The sequence below is a fragment of the Pseudochaenichthys georgianus genome, chromosome 17, assembly GCF_902827115.2.
Source record: "Pseudochaenichthys georgianus chromosome 17, fPseGeo1.2, whole genome shotgun sequence".
Lineage (NCBI taxonomy): Eukaryota > Metazoa > Chordata > Actinopteri > Perciformes > Channichthyidae > Pseudochaenichthys > Pseudochaenichthys georgianus.
This window is the reverse complement of record NC_047519.1, coordinates 41,013,497-41,029,571: the sequence shown is the minus strand read 5'-3', so window position 1 is coordinate 41,029,571 and position 16,075 is coordinate 41,013,497. Positions and strand designations below refer to the sequence as shown.

Here is a 16,075-nt window from a genome sequence, read left to right as displayed (position 1 = left end):
AAACCTTTCTCATATTATCTCTATCCCTCTTGAATTCCCACTAAAATTGTTTAAAGATATCAAATCCCTCTTCACTCAGTTCCTTTGGAATAATAAAAAACCCAGAATCGCACCTACTAAGTTGATCATTCCAAGATCAATGGGAGGTTTGGGAGTCCCGGATGTATTCCAGTATTATCTGTCCTTCAACGCAAAGTATCCGTTATCGTGGGCGTACCAAAGTGCCGCTCTGTAGGCAGTGGGCAATGGCTGGAGCAATCCATCATGTCTGTAAATCAAAACATATCTCTGGCCTCAATGTGGTACTGCCCAAAACCACCACCCTCAATGGATAATACCATCCTCCGCTTTTCATGCTCTATTGTAAAGAAACTGCACAGGAGACTCAACATAGAGGCGCTCTCTTTACCATCTTGCCCCATCTGGAGCAACCCCTGTCTTTCTGCAGGAGGAGGCACCTTAAGTAATAACATCTGGCAGAGGGCCGGTATTACTACAATTAGACAGATATATAGAGACCAAGCCCTTCCATTTCAACAACTCAAACATCAGTATGGTCTCTCAGACTCATCTTTTCTATCATATGCACAACTAGCATCTATTATTAGTTCAAAATGTAAGGAGCGAGCCATGCCTGCTTCATGTGTGGAAGAGGACCAGCGCCTCAAGAAAGCAATCATATCATCCGGTGTGGTCTCTAACATTTATAAATGATTATCTAGGGCTGCCCCGAATACCTATTCTCCTGTCCAACTATCCTGGGAGCATGCCTTGAATATCTCTCCGTCTGCTTTGCAATGGAACTCCATTTGGAGGTCAGCTATGTTCTCTTCTAAATGTGTAAGATTCAGGATCGTACAGTTCAAAATTCTCAATAGAGCTTACATCACCCCTGTTACAAAATCCAAGATGGACAATAAACACAGAGACTTATGCTGGCATGAATGTGGCAAGCGAGGTACACTGTTGCACCTACTTTGGGAATGCCCAGCGGTAAAAAAACGTTGGTCAGAAGTAATATCCTTAATGTCTGAATCTTTAAAAGTTAATTTCCCTACATGTCCCATTGCATGCCTACTGGGTCTCCAGCCAGATGGCAATGTTGCAAGGACTGCCGATCGGCTCTGAACATTGGGCTGTTTAGCCACAAAAAGACTCATCCTACTAAACTGGAAGGAACGTAAACCAGCCTGCTTTAGGGACTCATGGCTGAGGGAGTATCTGGACCTACTGAACATGGAGCGTGTAGCTTCTCTGCGGGGGGATTTTGAAGGGAGATGGGAGGATTGCGGTTCACTGTCCGCAGCCCTCCTATCTGACCCTGTCAATATGGCATCTCCTGTGTAATGTATAATGTATTGTGTATGAAATGTCCTATGTATGTCACAATCAGCTGTCTTAGGAAGTCATCCTTGCATCCCCCCCCCCGTTACGTTTTGTTGTTACATGTGTTGTTATATGTTCTGTTATTTGGAGCAATGTCTGTTTATTTTATTAAAAAAAAACACCACGCTCCCATGAGATGTGCAGCCATTTACATCAGAGGACCAGAAGGAATCAGACAGCACAATATTATTAATGGCAAGTCACACGTTTTAGGAAATGAAATGGAACAATGAATGGACCGTGTTGAATGTGCGTCTGTATGCCATAACTGATGTTTTTTCTCTGTTGTAAAAAAATTAAATAAAAAAAATAATAAAAAGAGGGTGAAATGTATCCAGAAGCAGCCGACAGAACCGTTTAATCCCGCGTCACACTGTCCCGAAATTGACACCAGATGAAGACACGAATATGGAATTGTGAATTTCGCACGAAGATGGCCCCGAACTTGGTCAACAGCCAAGCAACAGCCGAAGCAAGTACGATTCCTACAGAAGGCCACACGATGGCACCCGAACCACACACTCCGTCATGATGTTTCCAAAGCAACAACAACTTCCTGTCAACAGCGTAAACTCGCCTTCAAAATAAAAGCATCTAAATTAAACAGGAAGCTAACCTAAATTACATTTAAGACATAAAACTGCAACGAAAGTAACAAAAACAATGTAATATCCTTTTCAGTTTCACAGAACACAGATTGTACTACAATACCATGGCTACACGACGGCATTGCGAGGGCTTCACGTAGTTGTGTTGCCAATCGGGCAGCATCTTGTTTCCTTCGTTTTGTCTTCGTGAGATGGCACTGATGATCACACGAAGTAAAGACGAAGATGACATGATTTGACAAAATGCCCTCACGATGGCCTTACGAAGGGCAAAATGGACACACGAATTCAACACAAGATCTTTCGGCAATTTTTTGGCATGCCAAAGATTTTGCCACCGCTCACGAAGTTGCTGCTGGAGCCTGAGAAACTCCACCGGCGGTCAGACGATGGCTTACAATGCCCTCGCAAGTGGCCCAATGTTGCTACGATCAGAGCCGAATTTGAACATTTCCTTTATCGTGTGTCCATCTGGTGTCAATTTCGGGACAGTGTGACGCTGTGCGAGCTTTAACATTTTCTTAAAAGATTATTGCACATGAGAAGATCAACAGAAATGCAAATGTGTTTTGTTAATAAACTGAAACTCTGCCATACAAGCATACATCAAGAGTTAAATGTTAAATTATGCACTCGTTTGAAGTATTGTTTAAACTGAGTTCACCACACAAGCAGCAAGCAGTGGGAATATAACCTAATTTAATCTGCTGTTATTTTGGGTTGCAAGTTATTGAATCTAATCGGAGCTCATTAGAAAGTGCTTCCTCAGCCCTCAAACAAAGTGTTTGATTACAAATTACCAGAAACTATATCATATTTAAAGTTGATTTTAGGAGACAGGGTTTCACATCCACATATCCAGGGATAACGTGCGCATGTCAGTCATTCATTCCACAAATACCATATTGTTACAATGACGGGACTCCTTTCGGTGGATTGATATGACTGCAAATAGTCCCTCATTCAGAGCAGCGGTCTGCTATTGAGAAATAACACACTGCTGAATTTCCAGATTGACCAATCAGAATCCAGTATTTAACCAAGCTGTGATATAATCAATACTAACCTCTTTGTTTCTCTCTGTCTCTGCAGTTGGTGTTTTACGTGGTCGTGAAGACGTTGTACACCATGGGTCACAGCCTGTCATTAATCGCTCTCACCACCGGGAGCGCCATTCTCTGTCTGTTCCGGTAATATTAATACATTTTCTGTATTCTTTTTTTTTCATTTTATTTATTGACTTGGTTTGGTCGAAAATACAAAGAAACATGCCTTATTGTTTTTATGTGAGGAAAATGATGTAAAAGTCTTGAAACGAGTAATAATAATAATACACAAAAGCCCGAATAAAATGTAAAAATATTACATTCAAAATAAATTAAGTTGCGTTATAATATAATATAAAAACACCAACTTATTTAAAGTTTGATTTAAGCTAATTGGAAGACAGTGAAGTATAAAAGGGCATATTATTCCTCCTCATAATGTCATTATAGTACTTTTGATTGCTTAATTTCATAGCAAAACAATAACATGTTACAAATTATATTACAAGAAATACACCTTATTGATGTACACATCAAAAAATGCAAAACAGCAGAAGTAGAGATACATAACTGAACTGATTAATTACTAAAGAAGAGAGGCTGTTTTTAATTTAAAGCTCATCTTTTAGGACTCTCTTTCTTCATGTGTCTGAAGAAAAGCCGTCAGTTTAATTGGATTTTAAATCAACAACAATGCCGCCAATTATCCACGTCTCCATTTCGCAGATTTATCACTAATTGTCAACAGTGTGTTTGTGTGTGATGGCCTCTCAGTTCACAGCTTAATTGGATTTAGTTGTTTTCAGTTTGTTAATTTAAATGATATTGATGGGGCTTCTCTTTACTTTTACTTTGCTGTTAGTTTTAAGAAGCCGCTGCAGTGAAGCCTTTTGATTTTAACAAAGCAAACGTGCATGAATTACATATCTGTAAAAGTACTTTATAATCGAGAGACATGTCCAAAATATATTGAGAGCTAATGTATGTCAACACGTAAGGAGTTTTTTATGTTAATGAGCAGTGATATACATTTTCAGACTCGATGTGTGTAATTCCGCATCTAAATATAAAGCCTTAATCTAAACCCATATACTAGTTGTTTACAAGTAATTCCTGAACGAAAGCTAATTTAAAGTAATGCTAATAGTTACACAAACATATGATATATGAAATGACGTCGTATTTTAGGAAGCATCTAAACCAGGGTGGTCAAACGCAATTTCATCTACATTAGCATTAAGGTTGCTCTCAAAGGGCCGGTTAAAACTATATAAATATATAATATATATATATAAAATAATATATTATATTACATCATTACCTCTGAAGTGGATTAGTATCGGATAGGATAATAACTTAGTAATTAACTACGTCTGAAAGCAGAAGTCTCTTCAGTGCGCATGTCACAAAACGAGATGCATTGTGGGACATGTAGTTTATGGGCAACCTGCTTCTGTAAAGCGGAACGTAACCGTATAATAAACGTATTATATTCTTTGCAAGCTCTTGCGGGGCCACATGAAATGAAGTCGCGGGCCGGATTTGGCCCCCGGGCCTTGAGTTTGACACCCCTGATCTAAACTGTGTCTACAAACTACCACATTAAAATGTTCTTATATGTGTTTGTGAGTGATAAAAACAGGGCAGTATAATGACAATGACATTTAAATAATACAGTGTAAAGAGATATGTTGCATACAGAGTAGTGCTTTAAGTACATTGAGTCTTATACTTGTGTACTTGTACAGATTCAGCCCTCTTATGTGTACTCAAGAATTTAAGTCCAATAGTGTTAGAAAAATGTCCCTGGTCCCCGGCTTGAGCTTCAACCTCAGGATCCATGTATCTGGGATCCTCTCCAGAAAGGAAGGAGTCATCACATACAGAGCATCAGCTAGTTCCTGAGCCGTGTCCTTCACATGCTGATATCAAAGAGAGGGAGTCACACAGTCACAAGATGGAGGAATAGAAAGCAGTATTCAATGTTTACTTCAGATTAGCTCCACGTCAGAAATGAGCATGCTTGATGTCTCTCTCCATAGAGGCTGAGTCATCATGTTAATCACATAGCTATCATCTGCCTCAAACAGTCCTGATGCTCTTCTAGGTCATCACACATCCTGTCATGTTCACAGCTACAGTTGGGATACCTTTGTTATCATGTGTACTCTGATATTGGAAGAGTACATTCAGTATTTTCCAACAGTAAAGGATCTGTGTTTCTGTGCAGGAAGCTCCACTGCACCAGGAACTACATCCACCTCAACCTCTTCCTCTCCTTCATCCTGAGAGCTGTGGCCGTGTTGGTGAAGGACGACATCCTCTTCAACAGAAGCTCTCAGTGCTCCAGCCAGCCGTCACTGGTGAGAGGAGAGTGCACACATCCTTCACTCAAGTAGAAGAACACACATCCTTTACTCGAGTAGAAGAACACACATCCCAAGTAGAAGTACACACATCCTTCACTCAAGTAGAAGTACACACATCCTTCACTCAAGTAGAAGTACACACATCCTTTACTCGAGTAGAAGTACACACATCCTTCACTCAAGTAGAAGTGCACACATCCTTTACTCGAGTAGAAGAACACACATCCCAAGTAGAAGTACACACATCCTTCACTCAAGTAGAAGTGCACACATCCTTTACTCGAGTAGAAGAACACACATCCTTTACTCGAGTAGAAGAACACACATCCTTCACTCAAGTAGAAGTGCACACATCCTTTACTTGAGTAGAAGTACACACATCCTTCACTCAAGTAGAAGTACACACATCCTTCACTCAAGTAGAAGTGCACACATCCTTTACTCAAGTAGAAGTACACACATCCTTCACTCGAGTAGAAGAACACACATCCCAAGTAGAAGTACACACATCCTTCACTCAAGTAGAAGTACACACATCCTTCACTCGAGTAGAAGTACACACATCCTTTACTCGAGTAGAAGTACACACATCCTTCACTCAAGTAGAAGTGCACACATCCTTTAATTGAGTAGAAGAACACACATCCTAAGTAAACATGCACACATCCTTTACTTGAGTAGAAGAAAACACATCCTAAGTAGAAGTACACACATCCTTCACTCAAGTAGAAGTGCACACATCCTGTACTCAAGTAGAAGTGCACACATCCTTCACTCGAGTAGAAGAACACACATCCCAAGTAGAAGTACACACATCCTTCACTCAAGTAGAAGTACACACATCCTTCACTCAAGTAGAAGTGCACACATCCTTCCCTCGAGTAGAAGTACACACATCCTTCACTCAACTAGAAGTACACACATCATTCACTAAAGTAGAAGTGCACACATCCTTTACTCAAGTAGAAGTACACACATCCTTCACTCAAGTAGAAGTACACACATCCTTCACTCAAGTAGAAGTACACACATCCTTTACTCGAGTAGAAGAACACACATCCCAAGTAGAAGTACACACATCCTTCACTCAAGTAGAAGTACACACATCCTTCACTCAAGTAGAGGCGCACACATCCTTTACTTGAGTAGAAGAACACACATCCTAAGTAGAAGTACACACATCCTTTACTCAAGTAGAAGTGCACACATCCTTTACTCGAGTAGAAGTAGACACATCCTTTACTCGAGTAGAAGTAGACACATCCTTTACTCGAGTAGAAGTACAGACAAAAAGATACTCTTACTTACTTAATAATGGAATTGAAAGATTATCAGATCCATGCTAATCGGATTTATTCCATCAAATTTATTCCACGACTCGAGGCTTTTATTGTCATTCGTACATAGCTACAGTGTAGTTATGTCGATGGAAATCTTAGGTCACAGACTCCTCCATCAGAGCAAGACAATAAAAACAGATACAATAGAATAGAAGTAGTGCCATGAGTCTATATATCTACACAGTTAGGGTGTTGCTGTGCTGTGATTAAAGAAACTAAACAAAAAATTACCGAAACTTGGCTTGTAAGAATTTGATGTTAAGTCAGACAAATGTGTTATTTACTACTCCCACTGACCACTTTTTGATTTATAGCAAGCAGAGATGATTGTATTTCTGGTAATAATTCAACATAATACAGGAACGTCTCGATAATGATTGTTTTTCTGTTCGGTCTCTACATAAAAATCAAATCAAAATGTGTTATAGCCCCAAATCACAAGAAATGCCTCAAAGGGCTTTACAAAGCAAACAAAAGCAAAGACAAAACGTCATACAAATTATAAAACATTATACAACAATCTAAGTATTGCCATGTGATAAAAGCATGTGACTGAAGTGATGGTAGATGGAAACTAGGTGATGGACATTAAGATCTCACCTCCAGCAGTGCTGTGTACTTAAATCTACAACAAAAAGCATCTGAGAGGCGCCTCATCTTCGAGAATAAAGATACCCTCAGCCCTCCGGATCATTCTGTGCTTTCACAATCAGATGAAAGCCAGGATAGCCTTCAAACAGAGAGGGTACAAGTACACACATCCTTAACGCAAGTAGAAGTACAGATACTCGTGTTTAAAAATACTCTAAACTTCTTTACTCAAGTAAAAGTAAAGAAGTATGGGCTTTGAAATGTACTTAAAGGGGACCTATCATGCAAAATGCACTTTTGTACGTCTTTTATACATGAATATGTGTACCCGGTGTGTCAGGTAACTCACCAAGTGTCAGAGAACACAACCCTCTCTCTTTTCCTCCGTACCCAAACCTCTAAAAACGGGGCTGCAATGGAACTGATCCAGATTTGAATTTTCCTGACGTCAGAAAAGGGGTGCTCCGCCTATAAGGGCAACTCTCCATCTATCAGGGGAATGGGGGGTTGGGCCAAGAACGTGTCCGTTCACACGAGCCCGCTCGAAAGTGCTGGAGACGCTGTAGTACATATGCCCGGCCTGTAAGTGGCGCTGTAGTCACAGAATCAGCCCTTGCAAAAACAGGGCTGGAAAAGAGCAAATAGAGCGAAATGAGGCATGGCTAAAATGCAGGATCTGTTTGGTATTTTGAAAAAAAAACTTCACAGACATGTTTTATATAGGTATGGCCCTACAATATATTTTTCAAATATGGCATGATAGGTCCACTTTAAGTTAAAAGTACCCATAACTACCATCTGTTTTAAAGAGTACCTGACCTCCCTTTATATTAATAGAACAATAATGTCATTGTTAGCTAATGAATGTTTCCATGCTGAACAACGGCAACATGACAATTGAGGTTTGATGACTTGTATTTAAATATGCAGTGGGAAAGAAAGGAACATTGTCTATATGCACAACATGCACAACTTCTTAAATTCATTAATTTAATACACCTCCAAGAATCCATCAAATGGCCACTCAGGCTGGTTTCATCGAACTCACAGCAGTTACAATAGGCGCTTTCACACCGGAGTACTTTTCCCAGTATAGTTCCGATAGTTCTTGAAATGTTGCGTTCACACCAAAAAAATCCGAACAAGAACTTAGTCCATGAGAACCTTTCCACCCCCTTTTCAGTCCCTGCTAGAGAGCAGGTTCTTTCGTGGGAGAAGAAGGTTCCCATTTCTGATTGGCTGGGCAGATTGCAAACCACGCCCCGTAAAACTCTGAAAAGTTGTGTGAAGCCGCCATTTTATTATCCTCGCATTAGCATTATTAGCATTAGCCCAGCACACCAACGGAGAGAGACTAACTTATGGCAACACAAAATAAAACATGGGAGCGGTGGAGATGAGGAGGTGTCGGCGCTCTGGCGATTTACTCGGAAGGCTTCAGTAGAAGCTGCTGGGACTCCCAGCAGCTTCCACTGAAGCCTCCCCCAACTCCGGGGACTTCCGGCCGGGGACTCCGGGTGGCAGTATACGCCGTGAAGTGGGTTGCGGCCTGCCAGTAAACCCAAAGCAGAAGCAGAAGAAGTGACGTCAGCGGCTTAATTTGCCTAATCCACCCCCAGGGACTTATTCCCGGTACTTAGTTCTGATGAACTCAGTACTTGAAACAAAGTACGGCAAAGTACTTGGCGTGAAAGCGCCTATTGATAAGATGCTATGTGAGTGGTTCAAATCCAGCAGAATGTGTCTATAAAATAATATCCAAATATTTAGGACTAAAAAGAGTTTGATACTTTCATTAGAAAAGTTTGATCCTTTTAGCATATTAGCAGACTTTTATCCCATATATAAAACGCGGGGTTGCCAACTCTCACGCATCTGGCGTGTTACACACGCTCTCACTCTCAATCTCACGCTCTCACGCTGCCCAAACTATTCTCACGCCAAAAACTCTTAACAACGTTAAAAGACAGCAGAGCAGTGGGAGCCGGTTGGTCAATCCCTGACCCGTATTGCGCAGATCTAAGATCCAGTAGAAATGAGTAAAAGTCTGCTGCTTATTGTTCTACTTGGCCAAAATAGAGTCAAAGAGTATATGAGAGGGAGAGTGTGTTAATTAATATATTTGGCAGTTTGGAGTAAGTAAGTGTGTGTGTGTGTGTGTGTGTGTGTGTGTGTGTGCGTGTGTGTGTGTGTGTGTGTGTGTGTGTGTGTGTGTGTGTGTGTGTGTGTGTGTGTGTGTGTGTGTGTGTGTGTGTGTGTGTGTGTGTGTGTGTGTGTGTGTGTGTGTGTGTGTGTGTGTGTGTGTGTGTGTGTGTGTGTGTGTGTGTGTGTGTGTGTGTGTGTGTGTGTGTGTGTGTGTGTTTCATGTATAGGCCTCTCACGATAATTAATGTTGTTGGATACATTTTCCCGGAAATGATTGCGATAAACGATAATATTGTCGGCACCGTTGTATGACCATTTTAGACCCCTGACATAATGATAATATATAATAATAATTCAAGTACATCCTTTCAAACGGCTAGTCACATCCTCATGGAAATGGAAATGTATCGAGTTCATTTTTATTTATCGTACGATAAGTCAATTAATTGCTTATCGCGACAGGCACACAATAAAACAGTGGCAACAAACACGTGTTTGACTTTCATTACTGAATGAAACTTTGTGCCCTTTATAGTCTGCGTCCAATTTTGTGTATTTGTATATATTGTATATATATATCCTATATATGCTAAGGTCCCGCTGCTGACTCGATAGCAGTCATTTAGTGCGCATATGTGTAATTAAACCCATGATATCAACATCTCCCTCCAGCCAGGTACCCACAGTTGGCAACCCTGTAAAACGTCTCTCCAGTATGTGCAGGAGAACTGCCTGGCAGCTCTGACCTTTATAACGTTAACGCTACACAGTACAGCTCGTCCTCCTGATGAACTCACTGATTGCCCCAGTGGGGGTTAAAGGGTAATGTAAACCCACACATCAATTAGCATAAAGCCTGATTACCCCTCAGTCTCTGTGGGTCAAATGGCATTCAATAGGATGTGAGGATCCGCTGATATGAGAACATTACTCCTTTTGTTCAATGCTGTTACAGACCTGGATGCATCTCCTCCCGTTAAGCTCCAGACCCCAGTTAAAGGCACCTAGTATGCAAAACCCACGTCCTCTACATCAACATGTGTCCCCTCTTCTTCATGTCTCTTCTACATCAACATGTGTCCCCTCTTCTTCATGTCTCCTCTACATCAACATGTGTCCCCTCTTCTTCATGTCTCTTCTACATCAACATGTGTCCCCTCTTCTTCATGTCTCTTCTACATCAACATGTGTCCCCTCTTCTCCATGTCTCTTCTACATCAACATGTGTCCCCTCTTCTTCATGTCTCTTCTACATCAACATGTGTCCCCTCTTCTCCATGTCTCTTCTACATCAACATGTGTCCCCTCTTCTTCATGTCTCTTCTACATCAACATGTGTCCCCCTCTTCTTCATGTCTCTTCTACATCAACATGTGTCCCCTCTTCTCCATGTCTCTTCTACATCAACATGTGTCCCCTCTTCTTCATGTCTCTTCTACATCAACATGTGTCCCCTCTTCCTCATGTCTCTTCTACATCAACATGTGTCCCCTCTTCTTCATGTCTCTTCTACATCAACATGTGTCCCCTCTTCTTCATGTCTCTTCTACATCAACATGTGTCCCCTCTTCCTCATGTCTCTTCTATATCAACATGTGTCCCCTCTTCTTCATGTCTCTTCTACATCAACATGTGTCCCCTCTTCTTCATGTCTCTTCTACATCAACATGTGTCCCCTCTTCTTCATGTCTCTTCTACATCAACATGTGTCCCCTCTTCTTCATGTCTCTTCTACATCAACATGTGTCCCCTCTTCTTCATGTCCTCTTCTACATCAACATGTGTCCCCTCTTCTTCATGTCTCTTCTACATCAACATGTGTCCCCTCTTCTTCATGTCTCTTCTACATCAACATGTGTCCCCTCTTCTCCATGTCTCTTCTACATCAACATGTGTCCCCTCTTCTTCATGTCTCTTCTACATCAACATGTGTCCCCTCTTCTCCATGTCTCTTCTACATCAACATGTGTCCCCTCTTCTTCATGTCTCTTCTACATCAACATGTGTCCCCTCTTCCTCATGTCTCTTCTATATCAACATGTGTCCCCTCTTCTTCATGTCTCTTCTACATCAACATGTGTCCCCTCTTCTTCATGTCTCTTCTACATCAACATGTGTCCCCTCTTCTCCATGTCTCTTCTACATCAACATGTGTCCCCTCTTCTTCATGTCTCTTCTACATCAACATGTGTCCCCTCTTCTCCATGTCTCTTCTACATCAACATGTGTCCCCTCTTCTTCATGTCTCTTCTACATCAACATGTGTCCCCTCTTCTCCATGTCTCCTCTACATCACCATGTGTCCCCTCTGTGGAAAGAGACTCTGAAAGTCTCAGGAACAAAGATTCTCTCTCTTTTTGATCCATTTCTATAAAAACCTGTCTGAAAATGAGCTGATCAGATTTTGGCCACTTTGTGATGTCATAACGATGTGTTGGCTTGTGTAGCCATTAGCCAATCAGCAACCAAGGTAACCCCCCCCCCCCCCCTTATCACCTGAATCTCCTCTAGAGCACCATTGAGTTCTTTGTAACCAAATGTCTCTCAGAGGGGCGTGGGGGAGGGGCTCCTTATCTTCATCTGAAGTAACAGACAGAGAATCAGCACTTTGGAAACAGGGCTGAAACAGAGGGGATTATGGGTAATGCTGCAACGATCTGTTTGGTACGTCGAGGCTAAACACTTCATAGACATGTTTTGTGTACATCTGAGAACTGTAATATATTGATGAAACAGTATAATAGTGGACCTTTAATATCTTTGTGTGTTTCAGGTGGGATGTAAAGCCAGCTTGGTGTTCTTCCAGTACTTCATCATGGCTAACTTCTTCTGGCTGCTGGTGGAGGGGCTGTACCTCCACACGCTGCTCGTCGTCATCTTCTCCGAGAACAGACACTTCATCGTCTACATGTTCATCGGCTGGGGTCAGATTCTGTTTCATCTCAGGTTTAGCATCCTGCATTTCTTAATTCCTCATTAGGCTGAGAAAAGGGTGCAATGTGTGTGTGTGTGTGTGTGTGCGTGCGCGTGTGCGTGTGCGTGTGTGCGTGTGTGTGTGTGTGTGTGTGTGTGTGTGTGTGTGTGTGTGTGTGTCGGCCTCTCAGTTTACAGCTTAATTGGATTTTCTGTTTTCTGACACAACCAACTCCTAAGAACTAAGTGTGACAGAGGACTGTTGTGTCCCCTCACATTTCCTGCCTAAAAGCTGCACTTGAACCATAATGACTTTAGCCAACAGCTAAAAATCACGTACGTGTTGCGGTGTTTGAGAGAAATCAACTCTTCATAACAGCTCGGCCGCTGTTATCCTCATTCAAGGAGGGGAAACCTGAAAAGTTAGCATTAATACACAAATATTAACACAAATATTTAACAGAACAGACCTTTCACTTAATTAGACGAGAGGTACTTTATTGATGCCAAGTTAGGAAATGTTTGCGTTGCAGCAGCATCTAAAACAACAAAACAAGACATTGCACATAAGTAGAAATAAAAGAGTAGAAGTAAACAAAACTAGAATTTAAACATCTCAAAATAGACTTAGACATACTTTATTGTCATTTCAACAAGACACAGAGTGTACTATTAAAACAACATGTCGTTGTACTGGCTTACAGGAACAGGACAATATAAAAACTTGCTAAAATTGTACATATAAATAAACAATAGTGACGTGGTGCTGATAACATTAAAGATAAAGTGTGGCTTTAAAATATAGAGACTTACTATACATATAAATAAAATAGACATACTATCTAGAAGAAGTAGAAAATATACAGTAGACCGTGAAGATACAAAATCCATAAACACTATTGAAGCTGGATTACGGATAAAACGTGTCAAAATATCCGTGAATTAAAATAATCAGAAGGGATGAAGATGATGCCTTCTTGTCTTCAGTGGATTGATTTCTCTCGCCGTGTATATACCCGTTATCATTACTTTTCTTCCAATTTTCATCAGCTTAATCAATACTTGTAAGCTTGATAACATGTGTTGATGTAGTGCATATAGAAACGCAAAAGAGTGCAGAGAAAGGAAGGTTTGAAGAAAATGGAAATATAATCAATCATGCACTCAGCTGACACAACTAGTGAAGTAATATACAAAGGTCTTAATGTTGAATACATAGTGTAATAATATTTATCCTAATGCGAAAGAAATGTCAGATTTCAAGGTAATAAAAGAAAGAATGAAATAAATGTTATTCTTTCATATCTTAGGCTATTATTTAAAACAGGGGTGGGGAACCTTTTTCCTCTCAAGGGCCATTTCAATTTGTTCAACATCCTCCGAGGGCCGTACAAATGATTGGCCTCTGCTTAAAAATCACAGCCCATTCATTTGGCTTTCCTTTCATGCTGTGCAAAGAAAAAGCAACCTCTTAATCCAGATATCTTGCCATGACTCATGCATTCACGTGCACGGTGTGGCATGACCACCAAACAGAAAGATATGGACACAAGATGTGTGCAAATGTATTTAGTTTCCTATCCATGTGGACATGATTTAAGTGGGGGGGGGACCTATCCTCCTCGAGGGGGGTCCAGGGGCATGCTCCCCCGGGAAGATTTTTCTTTTTAAATATTGAAATTGAAAGCATCAATCTGGTGCACTTTGAGAGCAACATTAAGAGATCTATGGAAACATCTCTCAACACCCATTTGAAACAGAACTGGAAGCAGATTTACCTTTTCTTTATGGATATTTTACAAATCACTCCCCTTTCAAACTGTATTCTTGTTTGTTAATAACAACTTTTTTTTTTACTCTCATATAGTATTTTATATCTGTTTACTTTATTCTCTTGTTTTTTGATAACTATAATGATCATATAAAGATGTGCCTTTACCTCACTGGTTGTAGAAAAAGCTTCTTATATTAGTTAGCATAGCTAGCTAACCAGATGCTAATATAACAACAAAGTTATTGACTGTCTGATCAGAATGACAGATGCACAGATCGCCACTGGGCTTTCAACTAAAGACACAGCCACGCAAAAACTGCAGCATGTGAACGGACTTATGGGTACTGCAATTGTGTTGAAGTCCCGGAGTAGCGTTCTGGTGCTCTCCGTCAGAATTGCACCCCTGTCAGACTAGACATATACCACGTGATGACCTATGGTGATGACACGTTAGACTCGTGTTGTGTTCAAGGACCATGACCGTTGCCAGGAAAAACAGGCACTCGCTTGTTTAATTATTTTGCGGTCTAGATTTCTTTAATTTTTTTTCTTTTTTGCGTGTGTTTATAAATTACCTCGAGGGCCGTACCAAATGGTCTCGCGGGCCGTATACGTCCCGGGGGCCAGAGGTTCCCCACCCCTGATTTAAACTATCAAACCCACTATTTAGATAATGATTTACCTCCTGATAGATCATTGTTTACCTACATTATATTGTTGTTTTCCTCTTGCCGTTTTTGCAGGATTCCCCCTGGTGTTCGTGTTTGCGTGGGTGATGACGAGGATTTATCTGGAGGACACAGGGTGAGTGACGCCAATCAAACTCATCATCATTAGCATATAAACGTGATTAAGATCAGCTGTGTGTGCACATTACACTGTCTTTCAATCATATTAGATAGAGTCAAAATGTATCAAAGGAATCTGCATGCGTATGAATACATGTCATTGGTTTTGTCAAATGGATATATGAGCATACTTCTCACACAAATTGTTTCCTACTTTATTATGCGATAGGAGACGGGGAATTTAAATGACATTGAAGATTGGCACACTTTATATTCAACAGCCTCTGTCAACACATCACGTTTATTGATTATATTAAGGCCGCAGATATGAATGTGGCTTTGTTTCTCCAGGATAATAAGACAAACCCCAATGTCAGGAAGCCTTTTATTGGATAACTCAGCTGCAGGGATTTGCAGCGGAGTAGTTCTCATTATGAGCCTGAGCCATGGAACACATCCCCATTATTACAGACTGCAGATCACCGTAGAGTGGGAGTCTTCTTAAAAAAGACTGTGAAAAACTCAGCAGCAACAATGGAGTAGAGGATTGATTCAGCATTTAGCGCCTTCTGTTTCCTCGTCTGGAAGTCAAGGGTTTTTCGGATGTGTTATTTGTTAGATTCATAATATAAAGTCTGTGGTTAACACAAGCTAAAGAGATTATAGGATTTTGTTATACGACATAAAATACGTGTCTAAATGAGACGACTAAACATCATTAAGCCCAACATTAGCCACCTTTAGCTTAGCGGTGGTGACGTGAAGTCATGTGACCGTGCTGTAGTTCCTTCATAGCCCAACATTAGCCATCTTTAGCTTAGCGGTGGTGACGTGAAGTCATGTGACCGTGCTGTAGTTCCTTTATAGCCCAACATTAGCCATCTTTAGCTTAGCGGTGGTGACGTGAAGTCATGTGACCGTGCTGTAGTTCCTTTATAGCCCAACATTAGCCATCTTTAGCTTAGCGGTGGTGAGGTGAAGTCATGTGACCGTGCTGTAGTTCCTTTATAGCCCAACATTAGCCATCTTTAGCTTAGCGGTGGTGAGGTGAAGTCATGTGACCGTGCTGTAGTTCCTTTATAGCCCAACATTAGCCATCTTTAGCTTAGCGGTGG

The 16,075-nt window shown here is 40.9% G+C and overlaps 1 protein-coding gene across 1 annotated transcript in view; it reads left to right on the top strand.

Annotated features, from left to right (window-relative positions):
- The window catches only part of LOC117462783 (vasoactive intestinal polypeptide receptor 2-like), a 77,279-nt gene that overhangs the window by 47,921 nt on the left and 13,283 nt on the right, over positions 1-16,075 (top strand). Inside the window, exons 5-8 of the mRNA XM_034105101.2 lie at positions 3,087-3,184; positions 5,271-5,403; positions 12,259-12,409; positions 14,916-14,976. Of these exons, the coding sequence (XP_033960992.1) occupies positions 3,087-3,184; positions 5,271-5,403; positions 12,259-12,409; positions 14,916-14,976 (443 nt within the window). The remainder of the gene's footprint in view (positions 1-3,086; positions 3,185-5,270; positions 5,404-12,258; positions 12,410-14,915; positions 14,977-16,075) is intronic.